Below are 23,101 nucleotides of genomic sequence, written 5' to 3'. Positions count from 1 at the left end.
AGGCTTGAGCCAATCACACTGCCGGGTCACCAACAAGGACGGGGTGACATCCATAAATAAAGATGTCAGGAGATGGCACAGCTGGGATCACAGGGATAGGGGGGGGGGGGGGGCAGGGAGGAGACTTGTCCAAGGACTTTGGTTTTTTCTTCTCCTCCTCCTCCTCCTCCTCCTCTTTCATAGGTTGAGGTGGTCAGGGCACAGAGGGACAACAGGCTTCTGCAGGATCTGGAACTGAAAAAGAGCAGGCAACCTTGGGGGTGCACAGACTGTCTCTCCTGTGGCCAAGTTGTGGTAGCAGGCATCTGGCCTGAGAGACGTCGGGGGTAGGGGTTCTGGGAGGGTTCGTTCGTTGGTTGGTTGGTTGACTGGGGTTGAAGGGACCAAACAGCAAGGTCATCAGTCCCTTGTTTCAAATGTGGTCCATTCAAACAGACTGACAGCTCAGAAAAGTCAAAACAATAAGGGGTAAAAGGCTAAGAAACGCAGAAGTGCCGTCGCGTTGTCAATGGTAAAAACAAAAGGAGGGTAGTCAGCAAGTGAGAAATCCCAAAGCTATGCTAGAGGCAGGAAATATCACACCTCCGATGCAGTACTGGCAAGACCACCAGCTAGTCAAAAGCATTCAACCACTAGAATGTAGAATATTGTAAAAGGAGACTAACCAATTCTGAAAAGTGATAAAAACTGAGTAAAAGGGAAAGAGAAAAGGATCTTGGCCAGGGAGGGGGTCAGGAATCTCCAAACACAGCTTACAGTGGGAGACACCCCAACCTTCACCACCCTGTCCCTACTCCAGAGTGAGATTAAAAACCCTAAAACTGAGAATAAAAACCACTTTCACAGAGGAAACAGAACCAATTCGACCATCTGGGAATCGTCTGCCAATATTAAAGGTGAAGTGCGGGGAAGCCTGTACTTAATACGCAGAGCCAAAAGAAGGGGGCATCCCACCAAAATGTGAGCTATTGACTGGAAGGCTCCACAACCACAAAGTGGGGGTGGCTCATTACGCAAAAGAAAACCATGGGTCAGCCTGGTATGGCCGATGCGGAGACGGCACAGGGTGGTAGAGTCCTTTCGGTAGAGGCGGAAGGAAGAACGCTACGGAACAGGTGTCACTTTAATCGCACGAAGTTTATTAGACAAGGAGGTAGCCTCCCAAGAGTTGGCCCGTGATTGTGCGACGAAATGGGATTTGATGTGAAGCCGTAAATCTGCCGCAGGAGGGATTACAGAGAAGGAGGGTAAGTGACTGCTCCCCCAACCAAACGATCAGCAAGCTCATTACCTGGGATACCCACATGGCCAGGGATCCAAAGCAAGTCAACGGAACAAGCAGCATTGTGAAGATCAGCGAGATGGTCATGGATGGCCGAGACCAAAGGATGGTGGGAAAAACACCAGTCAATAGCCTGAAGGCCACTCATGGAGTCTGTAGATAGCAAAACACCGTGGAGTTGGGACTTTTTAATAAAGGTAAGGGCCTGGGAAATTGCCATCAATTCTGCAGTAAACGCCCCACAAGTTGTTGGCAGGAGATGATTTTCTGGGCCCACAGAGGACGAGCAGGCATATCCCACACGATCAGCAGATTTAGAGACATCGGTGTAAAAAACAACAGCATCCTGAAACTCCCATAAAATTCAGCGGAAAGAACAACAGAACACAATCGGGGGAACAGAATCTTTCAGACCTTGGCGGAGATCCATCCAAATCCGGGGCCGAGGAATTAACCAAGAGGGGGTGTTGGGGAGGGAATGTGGGAGACAGGACAAAGAAGGAAGCTGAACACCATGGCAAAGAGACGCAAGGCGGAGCCCAACTGGTAAACCCGCCCGAGGCTGGGAATCAGGTGGGCGACGTCCTTGGTCTGGGAACAGTATAGAATAGGAAGGATGAGTGGGAGAGGAATGGACAGCGATTGCATAATAAACCAGAAGCTGGGACTGCCGAACAGAAAGAGGGGGGGGGGGGGGGGGGACTATCAACAGGGCTAGTAGGGAAGGCACTGGTCTGGTGGCCCCAAACGGACACCACGATGGTGGACCGGATCCAGGAGGCGCAGGGTGAAAGGAGCGGCCGAACCATAAACTTGACAACCATAGTCCAAGCGAGACAGCACTAAAAACCGATAAAGGCGGAAAAGGATGGAGCGGTCCGCATCCCAAAAGGTGTGCGCAAGGAAGCAAAGGACATTGAGTTTACAGAAACATCCTACCTTCAGAAGTCTGATAAAAGGCAGCCAAGTGAGCTTGTTGTCGAAAAGAAGACCCAGGAAATGAAACTGTGGGACCACAGATAGTCATTGTGCATCAAGCTAGAGCTCCGGATCAGGGTGGACCGTAGTATGGCAGCAGAAGTGGACCACCCGTGATTTTAAAGGGGAGAATTGAAACCTGAGTGAGAGGGTCCATGGAGAGGCACACCATATAGCTCCTTGGAGCTGCCGCTCTACAGAGGCCATTGAAGAGGAACTAACCTAAATGCAAAAATCATCCACATACAGAGCAGGGGTGACCAAAGGACCGACGGACGCCACGAGTTCATCTATAGCAATGAGGAAAAGAAGTACACTCAATATGGAACCTTGTGGGATGCCATTCTCCTGGGTCCGTGGAGAACTAAGAACAGTACCAACTCGAGCCCTGAACGACTGATGGAACAGGAACTAGCGGATAAAAATCAGGAGTGGGCCCCGAAGACCCCTCTCATGAAGTGTAAGTAAGATGTGACGGCACCAAGCCATGTCATAGGCCTTGCAAAGGTCGAAAAATACTGCAACCAAATGGTGGCGCTGGGAAAAAGCCTGCCGAACTGCGGATTCCAAGTGAAGTAAATGATCGATTGGAGACTGTCCCTCTCGGAAGCCACACTGGTAAGGGGACAACATATCCCGAGATTCGAGGACCCCATCAAGCTGACGGGCTACCATCCGTTCAAGCAGCTTGCAAACAACATTTGTCAGACTAATTGGCTGATAGCTTTCGACAAACAGGAGGTTCTTACCAGGCTTAAGGACAGGAACCACGATGCTATCCCTCCATTGAGAAATACGACTAAACACCTGGAGAAGATGTTGCCGTTGTGGAGCACTGAGATGCTGAAGCAGTTGGTAGTGAATGGAGTCTGGGCCAGGAGCTGTATCATGAGAAGAAGAAAGTGCAGAAAGAAGTTCCCATTCAGTGAAAGGTTCATTGTAAGATTCTGATTGACAAGGGGTAAAACATAAGGCGGAAGCTTCAGCCCGCTCTTTCTGGTGAAGGAAAGCAGCCGGATAGGGGGCTGATGCTGATGCTGTTGCAAAATGGGTCGCAAGATGTTGCACAAGAATCAATGGGTCCGTGCAAAGGCCATCCGGGAGGTAAAGGCCTAGGAGGGTGGACTGTTGATGGCAACCTTGTAGAAAGCGAAGTGTAGCCCACACCTGTGACATAGGGACAGGAGAACCGAGGGAAGAAACAAAGCATTCCCAACACATCCATTTGCTCTGTGTGATTAAGTAATGGGCTTTAGTGTGAAAGCGTTTAAAGGTAATAAGGTTGGCAACGGATGGGTGCCTCTTAAGGTGTTGCAAAGCTCGACAGAGATCACAGATGGGAATGGCAATGGCTGTACTCCATCACGGGACTTGCTGGCGGCGAAATGGTCCAGATGAGCGTGGGATAGCAAGGCTAGCAGCGCGAAGAATCGCGTCAGACACGTCACATAGGACGTCACCAATAATCCCAACAAAGAGGGAGAAAAAAACGACCTGTGCAGCATATAGAGGCCAATCAGCATGTGGAAAGACCATTGAGGTAACTTGTCCATTGGGGAGCGGGAAGAGAGTGAGAGAATCAACGGGAAATGGTCACTATCACAAAGGTCATCATGTGGTGACCAGTGCAATGAAGGGAAGTGGGAGGTAGAAGAAAGAGAAAGAGCACTGGCAGAAAAGGTACCATGACCGGCACTGAAATGAGTAGGGGAGCCATCATTAAGAAGGCACAGGTTGTGATCTGCAAGACTATGAGAAGACCCTGACTAGATGGAAATGCACTGCCCCACAAGGGATGATGAGCATTAAAATCCCCGAGATGGAGGAAGTTGCTGAAGAAGGGCAGTGAAGGCAGCAGGTGTAAGAGTTCTGTGAGGAGGGAGATAAAGATTGCAAACCGTGACCTCAGAGTCCAGGTGGACCCTAACAGCAACCCTTCCAATGTAGTTTGAAGAGTAATCCACGTGCTAGCAACGTCCGTACAGACCAACGTACAAACGCAACCAAAGGCCTGCAGGGGGCCAACCCAATTTCAACAGAAAACACAGAACCCATGGAGGGTCGGTGAGTGATCTTCAGTAAAATGAGATTCCTGTAGAATCACACAAGCTGCACAGTAAAATGAAATAAGGTATTTCAACTCCGGAAGGTGATGGTAATATCCATTACAATTCCATTGGATAACCAGAGAACGATGATTCAAATGGGGGGTGAAGAGGCTAAAGCCAGTTATGCCGCCGAGTCACCCACTGTCCCCGACAAGGATGGAGTGACATCCATGAACAACAGGTCAGAATCAGGTTGCTAAGGTGGAGATGGGACCTCTGGCAACACCAGAGGCTCCTTGTCCCGGGACTTATGTTTCTCCTTTTCTGTTTGAGATCGAGGAGGACTGTGTGGCAAAATGGAGTCAGCAGCATCAAGATCTGGAACAGAAAGAGATCGGGTGACCTGGGGGCCCACAGACCGTGGTTCTTGTGGTCGTTGTGTGGCAGCAGACCTTTGGCCTGGAAGGTGTAGGGAAGGGGGATCCTGGGAGGGGTGGCCTTGACTGGCAGATGCCGAAGAAGTCTGGAGGGGGAGGGGGAGGGGGAGGAGAGGGATTCGGGACTGGGGTAAGGAAGGCAGGGGGAAGGGGTGAAGATATAACTAAAGCATAGATAGACCTCATGGACACAGGATGAAGACGTGCATACTTCTTACGAGCTTCAGTGTACATTAGACAATCAAGGGACTCATACTCCTGTATCTTCTCTTCCTTCTTATAAACTGGGCAATCCGGTGAACGTGGATGACAATTAACACACACAGGAGGGGGAACACAGGAACTCCCCTCATGGAGTGGACGTCCACAGTCACCACAGAGAGGGGCCTGCGAACAGCGGGAAGACGTGTCCAAAACGCAAACACTTAAAACATCTCATAGGTGGTGGGATGTACAGCTTCACGTCACATCTATAAACCATAATCTTGACCTTCTCAGGGAGGGTATCCCCTTCAAAGGCCAGTATAAAGGCACCAGTATCAATGCGATTGTCCTTCGGAACCTTCTGAACACGCCGAACAAAGAGAACACTCCGCCGTCTGTCCCGAAGTTCCTCATCAGTTTGAAGGATGAGGTCCCTGTGAAAAATACACCTTGAACCATATTGAAAGACTGGTGGGGGATAATGGACACAGAAATTGTGCCAAGATGGTTACAGACAAGAAGGGCCACCGACTGGGCAGCTGAAGCAGTTTTGATCAACAACGAACCCAACCGCATCTTACTCAGAGAGTCCACTTTGCCAAACTTGTCTTCAATGTGTTCCACAAAAAATAAAGTTTTGGTATTAGTGAAAGTATCCCCATCAGTCCTGGTGCAAACCAGATAACAGGGGAAAGGTTTCGCCCCTAGCTGATGAGCCTGACCTTCCTCCCAGAGGTGGCCATGGAAGGGAAGGCCGAAGGGGCAGAAGAAGCAGCACTAAAAGGATAATTTCCATGCAAAGAGACAACCATAGAAGAATGGCCAGAGTTCTGGACCCAAACGTGTTTCATTCACATAGCATCCACCCTGATACCACCCACTCCAACCAGGGACCCTCCCCCATTGGTGCCACCCAGCCAGGGCAAGGGCAGTTTGGCACGGTGGTCATTGCTGGGAGCTGCGATGCTCCACAATGGCAAGCAACTGCTCCTAGGCATACATGGGGAGCTAACAGCTCAGGTATCAGAAGTGTGATCCCTATGACGTCAAGGGGCTCAGCCAGCTGGGTACATAACAGACCCACCACACGGACTGGCAACACATGCTGGTGACCAAGTAAGGTGGAGGAGGCTATGGGGGGGGGGGGGGGGGGGGGGGTAGGAAGAGTGGAAGGAAGAGGAGAGAGGAATACACACTGTAGATGCTACTCCTTCTCCAAATAGCTGACATTACAGAGAGAAAATTTAGAAGTGAAGGGCACACCCCAAAAGGGGACCAAAAATGCCAAAAAGGAAGGTTGAAAAAGGGGAAGCACGGGGAACCAAACCATAAGAAATCCAGGAATCCAGGTTGATAGCCGGGTCAACATAAGTAAGAACGCAGAGATGGGAAGGAGGAGGCAGTGGTAAAGGAGCAAGGATAGGGAGGGAGGGGCACAGGGAGGGAAATTCAGCCCAGGAAGAAAGAACTGCCAATTCTATTTAGCCTATCCTTTGCAAACTGTTTGGCTGAACTCGTCTCCAGCTTTAGCCAGGTTTCAGTGCTTATAACACTTTGAGCATCAGTTGTCTCTATTAGCGCTCGGAGCTCTGGTACTTCCCAAACAAAGGTAGGATGATTTACAACTGTTGTACAGTTGGCTGCTAGATCTGCTTCTTCCTGTATTCGACTTGCATCCTTTGAGACTGAAGCCCTTTGTGTGTTTCCTCTAGACACACTAGTCCAAACCACCACCCTGTCTACACCATACAGACCCCCCCCCCCCCTTGCGTAGCCACCTCCTATATGTAATGGAGAGGTCCTATCAACTATACTGAAAATGGTGAGCTCTGCTTTCATCTCGCAAGCACAACTGGCAGCCTTTAACACTTCTGACAGCCATTTGAAACCACAGATAATCTCTTCTGATCAAAAGTGACACACATCATTGGTACTGACATGAGCCACCACCTGCAGTTGGCTACACCCTGTGTTCTTCATGGCATCCAGAACCTGTTCCACATCCGGAATGACTCCATCCTGTGTGCACACTGACTTTCTTCCCCTTCTTAGCAGCCATGTCCCTAAGGGCCCAATAAAGAACCTAACATTGGAGCTCCCGACTATCAATTATCTCACCCCCTGTGATTGCCCGTATCTTGCAGGCTGAGAGGTTTCCTCTGAAACAGGTCAAGCGACTGATTCTGGCTGAGGGACATTGTCAGCCACAGACAGCAGCACCTGGAACCTGTTTGTCACACTAACTGGGGAGGCCTTACATTTGGCACCCCACAAAGTCTTCTGCAGCCTGCCATACCCTGAGGCAACCTTCCACTCAGCCACAGGTAGGGATCAACCTCAATGTGAGCAGTAACCAGAATGGCCACTATGCGGCCTGATCGCCGGACTCGTGGGTTGTGCTCAATGTCTGTTGGATCCCCACAGTTGGTTCACAACAGTGATGACCCCAACTGCAGCTTCAAGCTGTGCAGCTGAAGCCAACACAGCCTGAGCTGAGAGCAAAGTGTCAACAACTCAGCTCGAATCCAAACACAGCAGTTGTAGTCCCTACGCACAATAAAGACAGAGGAAAACTGCACCACACAGACAAACAAATGAATATCGACATGTGCTATGAAACTCTACTGAAGACACTGACAAAAACACATGAACTTTGGCTAGTAAATTAGATTAACACACAGAGATTCAAAAACCAAAAGGCAGGCATGGGAGTAGGGAGGGGCAGCAATGGTAGTGATGTTAGGAGTAACTGATCGTCATATCCACAATATGTAGTTATTCGTATTTCACGTCACAGATCAAGTATTGGGTGAAATATTTTGTTCACAGACACATCTGGTTTGTCCCTCTTGCCATGGTGTAGCTAGGGAAGGAAATGTTGTGGGGTTGTACCTCTCTGAATTATAATAATCTTTCCCATCTGAAGAGAATGCTGGGGCCTTGCAGCCACCAGCAGAAGAAAGTTTAATTCAATTGATGTGTGAACCTTCTGACATGGTAACACCTGCTCTGGATGGAGGCTGTCCCCACGATCACCACCCAGCCATGGCAACAACTACCTGGCCAGTAAACCATTGCCCAGAACCTCCATGCCCTAGCCATGATGGGCATATACTCCTTGGCTACATGACATGAACAGTGCAATCCCTGCATGGTCAGGGGACTACAATCATGCAGGTATTTGATGACCATGCCCTCCCCCAATGGCTACCATACTGGGTTTTTGGCTTAGTACCTTTGCAAGAAAGTAAGGGTGCAAGGAAAGAAGGCACAAGAGGTGGAATAGAAGCTACACTGGGTGACCTTCCCTGCATGATACACACTTCTAGCAGTAGCAAGCCAAATCCGATAATGGAACCATAGAGTCATGAATTTAGCCATGTAGAATGCCAGAAGGGAATAAAAGGAGTGTCCAAAACCACAAACCATATCCAAGAACATTCGGTACTAAGATGACAATCCAATGGAAAGGCAGAGAGGAGGAAAGAATAATAGAAAGATAGACCTACAACGAAAGGAAAACTGCTGCAAGGGGTGGGCTCCATGGTGGCCAACCATTTATTCACAAGAGATGTGAACCCCGCGGGGGTTTTTCTCTTTAGAAGATGGTGCAGTCTGGTGAACAGGAGGAACAGTGCTCCCTGCGGTTGACACACGCTGGCAGCGGGGCATATGGAATGTCTATGTGAAACTGATATCCACAATCCTCACAGATAGGGCTGGCATTACAATGTGAAGAAACATGCCCAAATCTCATGTATATGAAGCACCGCATGGGAGGGGAAATTTAGGGTTTCACATTGCATAAATACATGAGGACCTTGACCTTTTCAGCCAACAAGTCACCTTTACAGGCCAAGATGAAGACCCAGTATCAACCCTATTGTTCTTTGGTGCCCCTGGACACAATGGACAAAATGCACATTGCATCACTCCAAACTGGCACATAACTTTCCAGTCTGTAATAGGAAGTCGTGGTGTAAGATGATACCATGTACTATATTGAGACTGTTATGCAGGGTGATAGTTCCAGGAATGTCAGGGTGAGGAGGAGAGGGGATGAGGATCCTAAATCGTAAACCTAACCAGAGCAAGATCAGCACCACGAAGACCATCCAATGTGGATAGGCAGAGGGGGGCAGGTGGGGGGGGGGGGGGGGGGGAGAACAGCAGAAGGACAGACTTGCAGTTCAGAAGGGGAAGTAGTGCTGTAAGGGCCAGGATCCTGTATTGGCCAAGTATGTACTTACTAAATACATGAGAGACCCCTGGAGGGTCTCCCTGTTTCAGAAAGAAGTAGTCGGGTGGGGTGGGGAGAAGATTCGATCTTCTCTGTGTAATTGTGAGAAAGCCTCAAAATTTAGATTTACTTCAATTGAGTATGTGAAAGAATACAGAGATTTTCTTCCATCTTTTCTTATTGTTATACGGAGGTGTTATGCAGAAATTATGGCTGCATCTTTTCTAATGTTTCAACTGTATCTCTGTATTGTTATCAATCCAGTGGGCAATGAAACATCTCAGTGCTGGTATGTCACTTCCTCACTTTGCTCACAACACTACCAATGACAGCAATTCCAGCAATACAACACCAAAAATCAGAACAAAACTTAAGCCTGCATTTGGTTAAGTACTGTTGAAAACAAAGTACACAAATACAGAATACCAACAAGGCTATTTCCAAAAAAATTCAATTAATATCTCTTACTGTTATCCCAAAAACAGAATGAAAAGCTGACATGATGAATTTCATTAACGATAATCCTGTAAAGGACTAACACAAGTCATGATTTTCTCTGGTCAGTTTTTATGCTACAAAGCTCTCTGGTGTGGAGTACAGGGGCCTTAATAGCACAATATTTGACTAAGTTCCTCCATATGTGGGTTCAAGGGGCAAGTAACATGTGAACCACTAGACCTGCTGTCTCCCCCACAACATCTTTAAATCCATAAATACTAAAACATTCTTAGATGACTATGAGACTGAAATAATTATGTCAAAACAAAAGAGGCTCTCATCATCAGAAGTCTATGAGGTTTTTTTGCAGACGATGCTATTGTCTATAGCAAGGTTCCAACAGCAGAAAACTGTTAAGTAATGCAGAAAGACCTGCAGAAGATTGATGGCTGGAGCAGGAACTGGCAACTGACAATAAATGTAACATGTTGTGTGTAAATAGGCAAACAAATCCCTGGCTGTTTGATTACATTATTGGCGAAACGTCAATGGAAATGGTAAGAACCATAAAATACCTAGGAATAACCATCCAGAGTAACCTAAAGTGAAATGACCACAAAACAAATTTTAGGAAAAAGCAGATGGTGCCAGACAGACTCACTGGAAGATTCTTAAGGAAATTTAATTCATCCACAAAAGCAGTGGTTTACAAAATACTTGTTCCATCATGTAACATGTTGTGTGTAAATAGGCAAACAAATCCCTGGCTGTTTGATTACATTATTGGCGAAACGTCAATGGAAATGGTAAGAACCATAAAATACCTAGGAATAACCATCCAGAGTAACCTAAAGTGAAATGACCACAAAACAAATTTTAGGAAAAAGCAGATGGTGCCAGACAGACTCACTGGAAGATACTTAAGGAAATTTAATTCATCCACAAAAGCGGTGGTTTACAAAATACTTGTTCCATCAATTTTTGAGTATTTTTCATCAGTTGGGGACCATTACCCACTAGGAGTGATTGATTGAGTGAGTGAGTGAATGAGTAGAGAAGAGACAAAGAATGGTGTGTTTCATTTAGCGTAAATGCTTAAACTGCAGTGGCAGCTGCTAGAAGAGAGGCATTGTGTAGAAGGCTACTGCTGGAATTCTGAGAACATACATAGGTAGAAGTATTACTTCCTCCCACGTATCTCACAAAACTACCAAAGAAAACATTGGAAAAATTGCAGCTCATATGGAAGTTTATCTACACTTGTTCTTCCCACACACCATTTGTGAATAGAACAGGGAAGGGGGAAAATGATAGCGATTGACCTACCAGAGGAACCCCTCTGCTTCATGTATGGTGTCTTGAGGAGTATACATGTATATGTAGTACTGAAAGACTTAAGCTGAAAGAAGATGCTCAGAAGATGACAGCCTCTCATCAAGAGCTTTCAACATTGCATTACTACAACAAGCACACGTGATTTGTATTGTGGTTTGTGCAAACTGAAGCTTCACAGCAACTGTCCTATTCACCAATGAGGACATGTTTTCACTCGAGGGTGCGATGAACATTCACGACCTCCATATGTGGCTGGATATGAACCCACGTGCTACACACAGAGATGCCTTAAAATGCAAATTTACCCTTAACATATGGCCTGGCGTCATCAAAGACTGTTTAATTGGACCAGTACATTCTCCTGTACTGATTCCATGGCAGCAGGTATCTTTTATTCCCGAAAGAGGTTCTGCCGGACATGCTGGATGATATTCCCATACCTATTCATCTCCACATTCGATTTCAGTATGATGAGTGCCCACACATTTCAGCAGACAAGTGAGAGCACATCTGCAGGCAACCTTTCCCGTCTGCTGGGTTGGTCACAGTCGCATGACTACTGTGATCACACAATCTGTCGTAGATCGAGTTTTTCCTTGTGATGGTATCTGAAAGGCCTCATGTATGAAACACCTGTTACATCGCCAGATGACAGAGTAGCAGGATTGTTGTGGCAGCAAGATGTCTCTGAGATACACCATGACCTCTTAGAGGGTGTGCCATTAAATGCAGGGTTGATGTCAGGCAAGGCAATGCACCCGGACAAAACTCTGAGCATCTCCTGTGGTGGATGTCGATTTGTAGCATGTGACTAAATAACTGCAGTGCCATTTATTAGCCCCAGATGGGCATTGTGACTCCCAGTTCCTACGAGACTACTGATCCTTGTTGTATGCCTGATGTGCCATGTCAGTTTGTAAACTTTTTTTGAATCGCCCTCTGTAATGTAACCTGGCAAAAGCCAGAACACAGTTTCTCAAAAAGAGCTTTACTTTACCATCAAACATAAACTGTCTAAGGAAGGAAACATGAATGGTATTTAGATGGGTAGGTACACTCATTAACGAGGACGTACCAAACTGAATTTGGGAATAAAGAAATTTATGGCATAACTTGACTAAAAAATGGGATCATTTCACAGGATACATCTGAGGCACCACAGGATCACCAATTTTGTAATGGAGGAGCGTGAGGGTCAAATGGTTGGTTGATTGGTTTAAAAGAGGGGGGAAGGCACCAAACTGCTAGGTCATTGGTCCCTTCTTCTGAATAAAACAATCCCACAAGGGGCAGAATAAAACAAACGAGATTTCCAACATAAAACAGAAAGAAAGGAAAGGCAACAAACACTTAAATGGACAAAAGGGGACAAGAAAACCACAGAGAGACAAGAAACAGGTAGAAGAGATTAAAATGAGAAAGCAGACTACCACAGCTGGCTGACCACGGCAATAAAAAGGAGAAGCCAGCCACTCCGCAACTCATTAAAATCCTAAAACCACTAGGGTGGACGACACAGAGAGATAAAGGACATGTGCTAAAACTTAGGTCAAATGATAAAACCCACCCTCAAACATAAAACTAAATCAGCTGATTAGGCATCGTCAGATAAAATTAGCAACGAGTCCGGTAACCGAATATTTCGTTGCAGGGCAGTCAAAGTACGACAGTGCACCAGAATATGGGCCACTGTCAACCGGGCACTGCATCAACGCTGAGGCAGGTCTTCATGGTGCAGGAGGTTGCCGTAGGTTGCCCATGCATGGACAATGTGGAGCCAGCAGAGTACCACACAGTCCCTGCGAGAGGCTCTCATCGAGGACTTCCACACATTCGTAGTCTCCATAATGACACGCAGTTTGTTGTGTGTACTGTGATTATGCCATTCCGTCTCCCAAAACTGAAAAGCCTTGCAGCATAGTAACCAATGTAGGTCAGTTACAGGGATGCCAAACTCCAGAAGCGGTTGTCGAGTTGCCTGTTTGGCCAGCCTGTCTGCACATTCATTTCCTGGAATTCCGACATGACCTGGGGTCCAGACAAACATCACTGAACGACTGGACCATTCCACGTCACAGATGGACTACTGAATGGTCACTACCAAAGGATGGTGAGGGTAACACTGGTCGACAGTTTGTAGGCTGCTCAAGGAGTCAGCACACAGGAGAAATGACTCACTAGGACATGAGCGGATGTGCTGAAGAGCAAGAGATATAGCCACCAGCTCTGCAGTGAAAACACTGCAGCCATTTGGCAAGGAGTGCTTTTCAATATGTTCACCACGAACATACGCAAAGCCAACGTGACCAACAGCCATCGAGCCAACGTTGTAAACCACTTCATGGCCCTGGCACATGTCGAGAATTGAGAGGAAGTGACACCGGAGAGCTGCAGGGTTAACTGATTCCTTAGGGCAATGCGACAGGTGCAGGCGAAGCTTCGGCATAGGTTTACACTATGGAGGAATACGTGAATGGACCTCGGGTAGAGGTGGTAAAGGGAAGGACTCCAGTTCATACAGAAGGGTCCGGATGCGAATCACAATCGTAAGCCCTGACCTGGGCCACCGATGCGGGAGATGAACCACTGTGGTAGGGAAAATGAGATGGTGATTAGGATGCTCAGAAGAGCTACGAATGTGTGCAACGTAATTGTTGAGCAGCTGTGCATGTCCGATCTTCAATGGAGGGACTGCAGCCTCCACCAGTACATTATTCACCGGACTCGCCCTAAAAGCTCCTGTTGCTAGTCAAACGTTGCAGTGGTGCACAGGGTTGAGCAAATGCAATGTTGAGGGTGCCGGCGAACCATAAACCAGACTCCCAAAGTCAAGGCAATATTGAACAACAGCTCTGTAGAGCTGTAGCAGCGTGGAGTGATCTGCACCCCAGTTGGTGTTCCTCAGGCAGAAGAGGGCACTGAGGTGTTGGCGGCACTTCCATTTAAGCTGACAAAGATGAGGAAGGGTTCAGGCGAGGCCGCAGCCTAGGTGTGCACCATTGAGGTGCACGTGAATGGACCTTGAGTATAGATGGTGAAGGCAAGGACTCCAGTTCAGATAGAAGGGATTGGACGTGAACAGCAATTGTAAGCTGTGACCTGGGCAGCCGATGTGGGAGATGAACCGATATGGGAGAGAAAAGGAGACGGTAATTCAGATGTGTAGGAGAACTACGAACATGTGCAATGTAAATGGCGAGCAATTGTGCATGCCTGACCTGCAATGGAGGGACTCGAGTCTCCGACAAGATGCTGGTCACCTGACTCGTCCTAAAAGCTCTCGTCGCTAGTTGAATGCCACAGTGGTGCACTGGAGCCAGTAAATGCAATGCAGAGGACGCCGCCGAACCATAAACCAGACTCCCATAGTCAAGCCGGGATTTAACAAGGGCTCTGTAGAACTGCAGCAGTGTAGAGCCATCTGCACCCCAGTTGGTGTTGCTCAGGCAGCAGAGGGCATTGAGGTGCTGCCAGTACTTCTGCTTAAGCTGATGAAGATGAGGAAGCCAAGTTAATCGAGCATCAAAAAAAAGTCCTAAAAATCTGTATGTCTCCACTACAGCGAAGGGATCGCCAGTAAGGTAAAGTTTGGTTCTCGATGAACGGTACGATGCCGACAGAAGTGCATAACACATGACTTTGTGGCTGAAAACTGGAAGCCGTGGGCTAGAGCCCATGACTGCGCCTTGTGGATGGCTCCCTGTAGGCGCCGCTCATCAACACCAGTACTGGTGGAGCAGTAGGAAATGCAGTAGCCGGCATACAGAGAGGATGAGTCGGACGGCCCTACAGCTGCTGCTAGACCATTAATGGCCACTAAAAAGAGATACACTCAATACAGAGTCCTGCAGGACCCCATTCTCCTGGATATGGGAGGAACTATGGGAGGCACCAACTTGAACATGGAAAGTGCAAAGTGACAGGAAATTCTGGATGAAAATCAGGAGTGGGCCTCAGAGACCCCACTTGTATAATGTGGCAAGGGTATGATGTTGCCAGGTGGTGGGGAATCTTTCACGTTCATGGAGCCTCAGTTTTTGTGGAGCATTTAGAGGACAAGTTTGGGCCATGGTATGGCCAGGCAGGGGAACGATTTGGGGTTGTATTTCTTTGCATTGAAGCTAGACCTTGACCGCTTAGAGACTGCTGGTGCTCAACCACCAGCACGAGATGACGTACTATGGTTCATGGCGTGTCATCCGCCCTGTTGCCACCCACTTCAAGCAGGGGCTCTCCCCTCGGGCACTACCCAGCTGCAGCACAGGCCACCTGGCAGGACGGCCATTGCCAGGAGTCCCGATGCCCCAGTGTGACGGGCATCTACTCCTTGGCAAACGCGGAAACTTAACGCTGCAGGCATCAGCAGAGCAATCCCTGTGTAGTCAGGGGGCAACAACCAACGGAGTACATGGCGGTCCCACCCGGACTGGCTACTGTGCTGGATATGTGGCGCAAAGAAGCCGATGGTCACCATCGCCGCGGAAAACGACACTGCACAGCAGATGGAGGAAAAGGTTCCCAGGAAGGTGTCCTCAGCCAACAGATGGAGGATGAGCAGAACTACAAACCCGCGACAATAAAGTGGCCCAAAGATCACCATGCACGATGGACACGATGCAAGGCACCCTTTCAAAATTGGTTCGCTCTTTGGGAAAATTTGGAAAAATGGAGGTCAAAGGCGACAGGGGACCATCACATAAAGGCCAAAATGCGTGAAACTCCTTTTAGTCGCATGTTATGACAGGCAGGAATACCTCGGGCCTATTCTAACCCCCGGACCCACAGGGGGGGGGTTTAAAAATTGTAGAAGTCGACGAAGGCTTGACTAGGTAAGCATGTTCAAATGGATGTAGGTGGTGGTAGTTCTGCCGATATGAAGAGGCTTGCACACGAAAAACTAGTGTGGAGACCTGCATCAAACCAAACTTCGGACTGCAGGCCACAACAAGAAATATCTGTAGAGGAATTGGCAATGATTTCCTTAAACTGCTAACGATCAGCGGTTTCGGCAGTCAGCGAGCCATATAAAAGTGCTAGTAAGCTTTTAAAAAATTCCAAGCTCAATGTCACATTTTAAAAATGTGACAAGTGAAAGATTGTAGATGATAATTACTCAACTGAAGAAAACCTGAATCAGAGAAATTAAATTATTCTGGTTTCTGTTCCATTTGTGAAACACTTAATACCCATCCAACTAGTAATTACTGAGTGAGGTGGCGCAGTGGTTAGCACACTGGACTCGCATTCGGGAGGATAATAGTTTAAACACGTGTCTGGCCCTCCAGATTTAGGTTTTCTGTGATTTAGGGAAACTGCTCCAGGCAAATGCCGAGATGGTTCCTTTGAAAGGACACGGCTGACTTCCTTTCCTAATCCGATGGAACCGATGACCTCACTGCTTGGTCACCTCCCCCCAATTCAACCAACCAACCAATAACTAACATATATAATCAGCACTTATGTTTAGCTACTTCCCAATAGCCAGAGAAATTGTTGTGTATTAACACAAATTAAATCCAACTGGAATCTTATCCTGCCTCAAAACTATTGCCATATTTGAACTATGCACTGGTGTGTCAGAGCATGAATGTTACATATGACTGGGACAGAACAAGTCAGCTGTAGCTGAACACCAACAGGAGTTTGGCCAATCTATCAGTTTTTTAGAACCTCACATGCCTGCTCAGTAGACATGGAAGCATCAGCAAAAAATAAGAGAGACTACTGAAATAATCGATTGCCCTAACAGCATGTACAAGGAGGATGGCTACAAGTTACCTATGGCTTGGGTGCCAACGATTCCAGCTTGGTGGACAGCTTGTTTGCATCAGCCAGCAGCACTGCTTGTCTGGGTTTAACAGCATAAGCAGTAGCCATGAGATAAGTGCTGTGTAGTCTTAATGCCTCACTGGACGAAAACACTATCTCATGGATAAAAGTTGTCAATTTGCTATTGCCTACAAATAACTAACAAGAGTTCAAGTGTCGCCTACCAATCCCTTGCCAGAGTGGCCTAGGCACTAGTCTGCTGATACACTTTCCTACCAATCACCTACTAGAGTTGCCTTCCAGTCAGCCACAGGCAATAGCTTAATGCAAAGCCATCACCCTCCGTAACAACCTCTTTTCATATCATGCAATGACATCCCAGATACGTGACATTGGTAGCCATCAGATAACTGAAATAGACAGTAACACAAGGGAAGACATTCCCACAGTTAACCACTCTGAAGAGGACCAGAGGGAGTTAGTCAATGTGTCAGCAACTTAGTTGTTTAAATGTTTTATAATGACACACCCTAATAACCGCAATTATTTTATTCAAAATGGCCAACACATTAATGAGAATGCCGTATTGAAATGAAATGTTGTGTGACGAGGGCCTCCCGTCGGGTAGACCGTACGCCTGGCGCAAGTCTTTTGATTTGATGCCACTTCGGCGACTTGCGCTTCGATGGGGATGAAATGATGATGATTGGGACAACACAACACCCAGTCCCTGAACGGAGAAAATCTCCGACCCAGCCGGGAATCGAACCCGGGCCCTTAGGATTGACAGTCCGTCATGCTGACCACTCAGCTACCGGGGGCGGACAATGCCATATTAAAAAGCAGCCACCACTAACTTCACATCTAGGAAATAAGAACTTTTAGATACTATTGCCAGCTGGTAAAAAAGTACAGAAAATCAATACAAATCCTAACAAAAACATCGCTGCAAAGTTAACTTCCAAATGGACACCTCTGAAAATAAAAGCTCTGCTCGCGGCCTGAACTTTATGAGCCCCAGCAATTTATTTTGGTCTATACCAAAGCATAAGGTCCGAATTCTTGAAATTAATTACCGAAGCTCCCAGTAAAGGTCAACTTCCATTTACTAGGCCTATTAACTCCTTACAGGTAAAATATTAGTAGCAATGCAGTTCCTGCTGATTATGTAAACGGTGTTCTCAGGTGTAGTTGATAGCGTCACACAAGCACCTCAAAAGGGTAGCTCCAAAGCAGTGTCCAGCACACAACAGAAGAAGAAGATAGATATATGCTGAATATGAGCCACAGGGATATCTCTGTGTCCCAACCAAACATGAAATTATCCAAAGACCGTAACAGATTCTACAAGATAAGCTCCATATTCCGACCATATGCACTAATTATTATTTAGTAGATAAGGATTGTTATACTCTAGCATCTCATTGTGAGATCACCAAGCAGAAAATTTAGTATAGACCAATCTCTTGTACTAAACCAATATTCACGGTCCTAAAGTCAGCTTCAAATTCACATTATGGTTATAAGTATCATACTGTGGCACTTCACAACATAAAGCATGTACGGTTATGCCTTTGGTAATAATAGTATAATTTAACACAAAGCACACAAAAAATGAAGCTGCTACTTAGTTATTCACTGAGGAGTGTGCTTTATTGGATTGATTGTGTCACCATGCTGACTGGAATAGTTTGACCTATTACATGCTGGCATGTAATTAGTATTTCTATTGGCTGTATGCAGGAGTCAAATGCTGGTTGGATAAGGCAAGTGATATCAATGTATTTGACTATTGCTAGATTGTGTGCATCTGACCTACTAGACACTATCTCTGAGGTTGTGCAGCTACTACTGTGCAAAAACACACCACTGGATTAAGGGCATACCATGAGCTGCTCACCGCTGGGAAAATAGTGCCACTTACCATGGGCATGAAGATGATGATGGAGATTGCATCTGACTCACGAATTCTGACAGCAGCTAGACTGGCATATTTGCAATTGCCAACACAATGGTGGGAGCAAGTAAAAGTTAAGTAGTAGAGCCCTCTCGCATTTTTTTTGTAGTTTATGTAAGATATACTTCCATAATATGCCACAGAATACACACCTGAGACTTGTCCATTATCAGTCTTTTCAAAAATGTACCTTACAGTTTCAGTTTTAATAATGAGACGTATGTTAAATATGGTGTAAAGGTCACATGGGCTGGTGAATGCACACAATTCAGGCATTTTCAAGTGTGGAATATGTACACGGTATGAAAAAGAGCAGCTGACACCTCTAGCTATGTTTCTTGTTAATGAATAATAGGGGAACCAAATGTCCAATCATATCCACTTGTTTGTCTACAGCACTCCACAGGCAGCATGTACCCCTCAGTGAGACAATGCACTACCCCACTCCCAACTTATCAGAATGGTCAAATGAACACTAAATAGATGTGGAACTTATTTTTCCCAGGTCACCTAATGTCTCTCACTGAGAACATCTGGGGTGTCATCTAGCAAGATATACACATTGAAATCTGTCCTGTCTCCATTCATTGTGGACAACAGTTGAGCGAGATAGCTCTCAACACTTTTGTGGACACCATGTCACAATGCCACTACATCAATGAAATGGCGTGCTGAACATCTCTTGTACAGGTGTATAGTTAGCTCACACAACAACCAATGATAGCATCTGCTTGGTCACACCTTCTAGGCCTAGTCTGCTCATGGTTGTTACAGCAGTCTATTACATCAGATGGAAGTTAATAGTACACAATGTTTGTGGACATTAACATGCTCTTATTTATTTTCATTGTGATTTTTGTTTCTCTATGCAGCATGTTCATTTTATACTATCAGCTATTGGAAATTGGCATTGAGGTGTGTGTATATATAGAGAGATGACAACTGTACTGTTCCTGCAAACTAAGTTGACATTCAGTGTAATGCCTGATGGGAGTGACCATAAAGGCATTACCCATTTACAGTTGTTCCCATTTTCACTGCACTAAGTGTCAACTTACTTTGTACAAATAGTGCACCAACACAATGTTATTGCTTTCCATGTTCCATTGCTAAACACTGTTATTCTGTTGTAATTCAGTTACTAAGGTATGTATACAAGAAGCAGTGAGTAGCATATAATTATTAGAGTTAAATGCATCCTACTTTCTATCCCAGTTTATAGTGTCTTTGCCACCTGTCAGTTTGGTTTGTGTCACAATCAGCCCTCTTCAATAAAGTATCCACATCCCAACTGTCACTCTCCTGAAGCAAAAGGAAATATTTTATAGGTCACAAAGTGGCCACTCCTATATATCTCTCTCTCTCAGCCTCTGACTAATTCCCCATGTCTCTATCTCTCTCTCTTTCCAGGTTGACAGGCTTATTATTTTATTAACTCATTCATGTTTGTACATTATAGGTTAGAAGATTGAGCAGAAATCTGTTATTCCCTATAATGATACACAATTACTCAAATGGACACAATAATACATAATTTGCCCTGAAACTTGCAAGCTGAAACTGTTTGGCTTGATGTTTTTCTTAGGTGCTATTGTGCCATGCTGTACATAAAATCTTTGATTTATAATACGAGACTTCACTTTTTAACAAAGATTTAAAACTGTATCACTCTGGTAATCACCCTAACACAATCGTTTGGAAAGTAATTTGGGTCGACAGAAGCGTCCGATCCCACGCGTCGGCTTTGACCCGTGACGTAAGGGTGTTGTCGTGTGTGACGTCATGACGGCGCGGAGTTTGGTTTGAGTGTGGCTGTCTCCAGTTCTGTTTTATTTTATTTACTTTTCTGATCTGTTCGTTCTATCTCGTGAGATTTTTTTTTTAAATTTAAAAACACTTATCACTTATTTTAATTATCTGTTTCCTCGAATTTCTGTTTTAGTTTATTATATTTATCTTTCTGAACTGTTAGTTCTATCCCGTGAGATTTTTTTTTTTAAAAAGACAAAAAACACTAATCAGCTACTGAAGCATCTTTATCTTCTATGGGTTGCAGGGGTTACGACCCCTGGGGAGGTGGGTGGATATTCATGCATGGCTGTCTTCACTTACACGTTGTAACTACGCAAGGCGTCTAAATTTGTTTATATTTAGTTTGCCCCCCACGCAAAACACCCCATTTCCCGCGCTTGTCCCGTTAGTGTCATTAGGCTTCTTGTGGAAAGAGTGTGTGTGTGTGTGTGTGTGTGTGTGTGTGTGTGTGTGTGTGTGTGTTTCCGGCATATTTGTGACGTCATGGGTCAAAGCAGACGGGTGGGATCGGACGCTTCCGTATTTCCAGTAATTTTGCAGTTCTGTTTTTTTTTCTGTCATATAGTAAATCCTTAATTATTATCAAGTTACACAACAAAAACATAATTCATGAATCCAATGAATGTCAGTAATGGGGCAATACGTATAAACACCACCCTTTTTGCTCTTTATAGTTTTTTATCACTAAGGCTCTACAAAATCTTTTCAGTACATCCAACACATATGGGTTTACACTTTGAGGAGGAGGAGGGGGGGGGGGGGGGGTTGCTGGCGTGCAGCTAGCCAAACTTCACAAGGCACTGCAGGTTTCTACAATACAGGCAACACATGAAGCATGTGGTGCTCACAAAAGAGCTATGACTTGACAGCAGCAGGCCCTCATCACTGAAACATCAATCATACAGCAATTTTAATAGAGTATAGCACTCTTTTTGCATGTTGTTCTAACAAACTTTTGATGTGTTAAGCCTTTCAATTGTGAATATATTCTTACAAAAAGTAGTAATTGAAATGGTCTGGTTTAAATGTACTCAGTAATTTTTCAGTGACTTACGTCATAGCTACATATTATAGTAGGGACTTCACATCCCTGTATCTAAATCAATTATAGTATGGCCTGAACAAGATATTACTACTGGTGCACAAATGGGAAAAAGGGGGGTACTGGTTTTAGAAACTCTACTTACACAAATGTGTGTAAAGGTCATATTATACTGACAATGTTTTAATAACTTTCACACTACGTCAAAGCTGTAGTCAGCACATTACAAAACGACAGTTTGCACATTACAGAAGAAAACATGGTTTTCAGTGCTGGCTCGGGACTTTTTCAGCGCTGAGTAGTTTTATCAAGAATGGTATTTCCTCATACATCAACTGTCGTCACACTAGTCAAAACCGAATTCTCATATTAGGGCAATCAGTCTCATTCCTGAAGTCAGTTCTACGAGACATACATTACCTACTGACACAAAGAATAAATCAATCACGAAATTTGAGAAGGTATGAAGATACATTTGCAACAACAAGGGCAAGAAACTGGTGGAGCACAAGTTGTATCAAACGAAGCTTATACAATACCTCCAAAACTAATTAAGAAAACACGTAAGGAACCTTTTAACAAGCGAACTTCAAACACTTTCGCGTATCATTAAATGAAGTTGTTTAATTACGTGACAGTTGGATTGTATATGAAAACAATAAAAAAAGCAAAGTTCTAACGGCAGTGGGATGTTATTTCTGCTCATCAGAATACACTGGGCACCACAGATAGCTAGAGTTCTTATGGCCCCTAATTACACAGGCTAAGTAAAAGCAAGCAAATATATATTTCTAACGACTTCCAAAATATCGGCACACCATAAACGTTACTAGCCGTAAAATAGTTGCTTACCAATTTCGTTGCCCTGTAGGGCCCAGAAATTTTAGGTCCCTCCATACTTGACAATCATTCACTATCAATAAAATCACTGAATTTATGTCACAAATATTGTTTTTTGCATCACACTTCTTGTAAACCTAAATTTGAATTTCGAAAGCCGTGTATCACAACATCACACTTGCGTGCCATTGGTGGATGACAATTCACATGCCAAAGTACATCATTGCCGAAGAGAAACCACATGAGCGCTGCTAGCAATGAAAATATCCAGCAATGAATTTATCGTTTCGGTTATCTGTACGTAGTCAGTCACCTCGCCACCAAAACGCCGAGTGCCCTAACCATCATACGATGCGATAACTGCAAGCTGAGAGTGTCAACAACTTTGTTATGATCACTTTACTTAGCATGACTCATTTAAACAGTCGCTAAGTGTCACAGACTCACAGCCAGACAAACGATGTGTACATTTTTTCCCAGTTGTGTACAGTATCATCAACATTAGCGGCACGAGAGCCTTTCGTGAGCCTCAGCCTTCTGCAGAAGGCTATTCCATTCTTTCTTATTTAGTGCCGAACCCACCCAATTCTGAATTCCAATTTTCATTATGTCCTCTCCGACACCTTCCTCTCACCTAACCTTTGGGCTTCCAACCCTCCTGGTTGCTTCAGGCATTGCAGTGAATGTCTTCTTAATCATTCGGTCATTAGCTCTTAGTT

At 45.5% G+C, this 23,101-nt stretch overlaps 1 protein-coding gene across 1 annotated transcript in view; it reads right to left on the bottom strand.

Moving 5' to 3' along the window:
• LOC126470354 (DEP domain-containing protein 1A-like) overlaps nt 1–22,528 on the bottom strand; it is a 121,842-nt gene extending 99,314 nt beyond the window's left edge. The window contains exon 1 of the mRNA XM_050098146.1: nt 22,395–22,528. Within this exon, the coding sequence (XP_049954103.1) occupies nt 22,395–22,439 (45 nt within the window). The 5' untranslated portion in view covers nt 22,440–22,528. The remainder of the gene's footprint in view (nt 1–22,394) is intronic.
• Nucleotides 22,529–23,101: the final 573 nt, after the last annotated feature.

This window comes from Schistocerca serialis, chromosome 3 (assembly GCF_023864345.2).
Source record: "Schistocerca serialis cubense isolate TAMUIC-IGC-003099 chromosome 3, iqSchSeri2.2, whole genome shotgun sequence".
Lineage (NCBI taxonomy): Eukaryota > Metazoa > Arthropoda > Insecta > Orthoptera > Acrididae > Schistocerca > Schistocerca serialis.
Note: the sequence above shows the minus strand (reverse complement) of the source record. Positions and strands in the feature narration are given on the sequence as shown.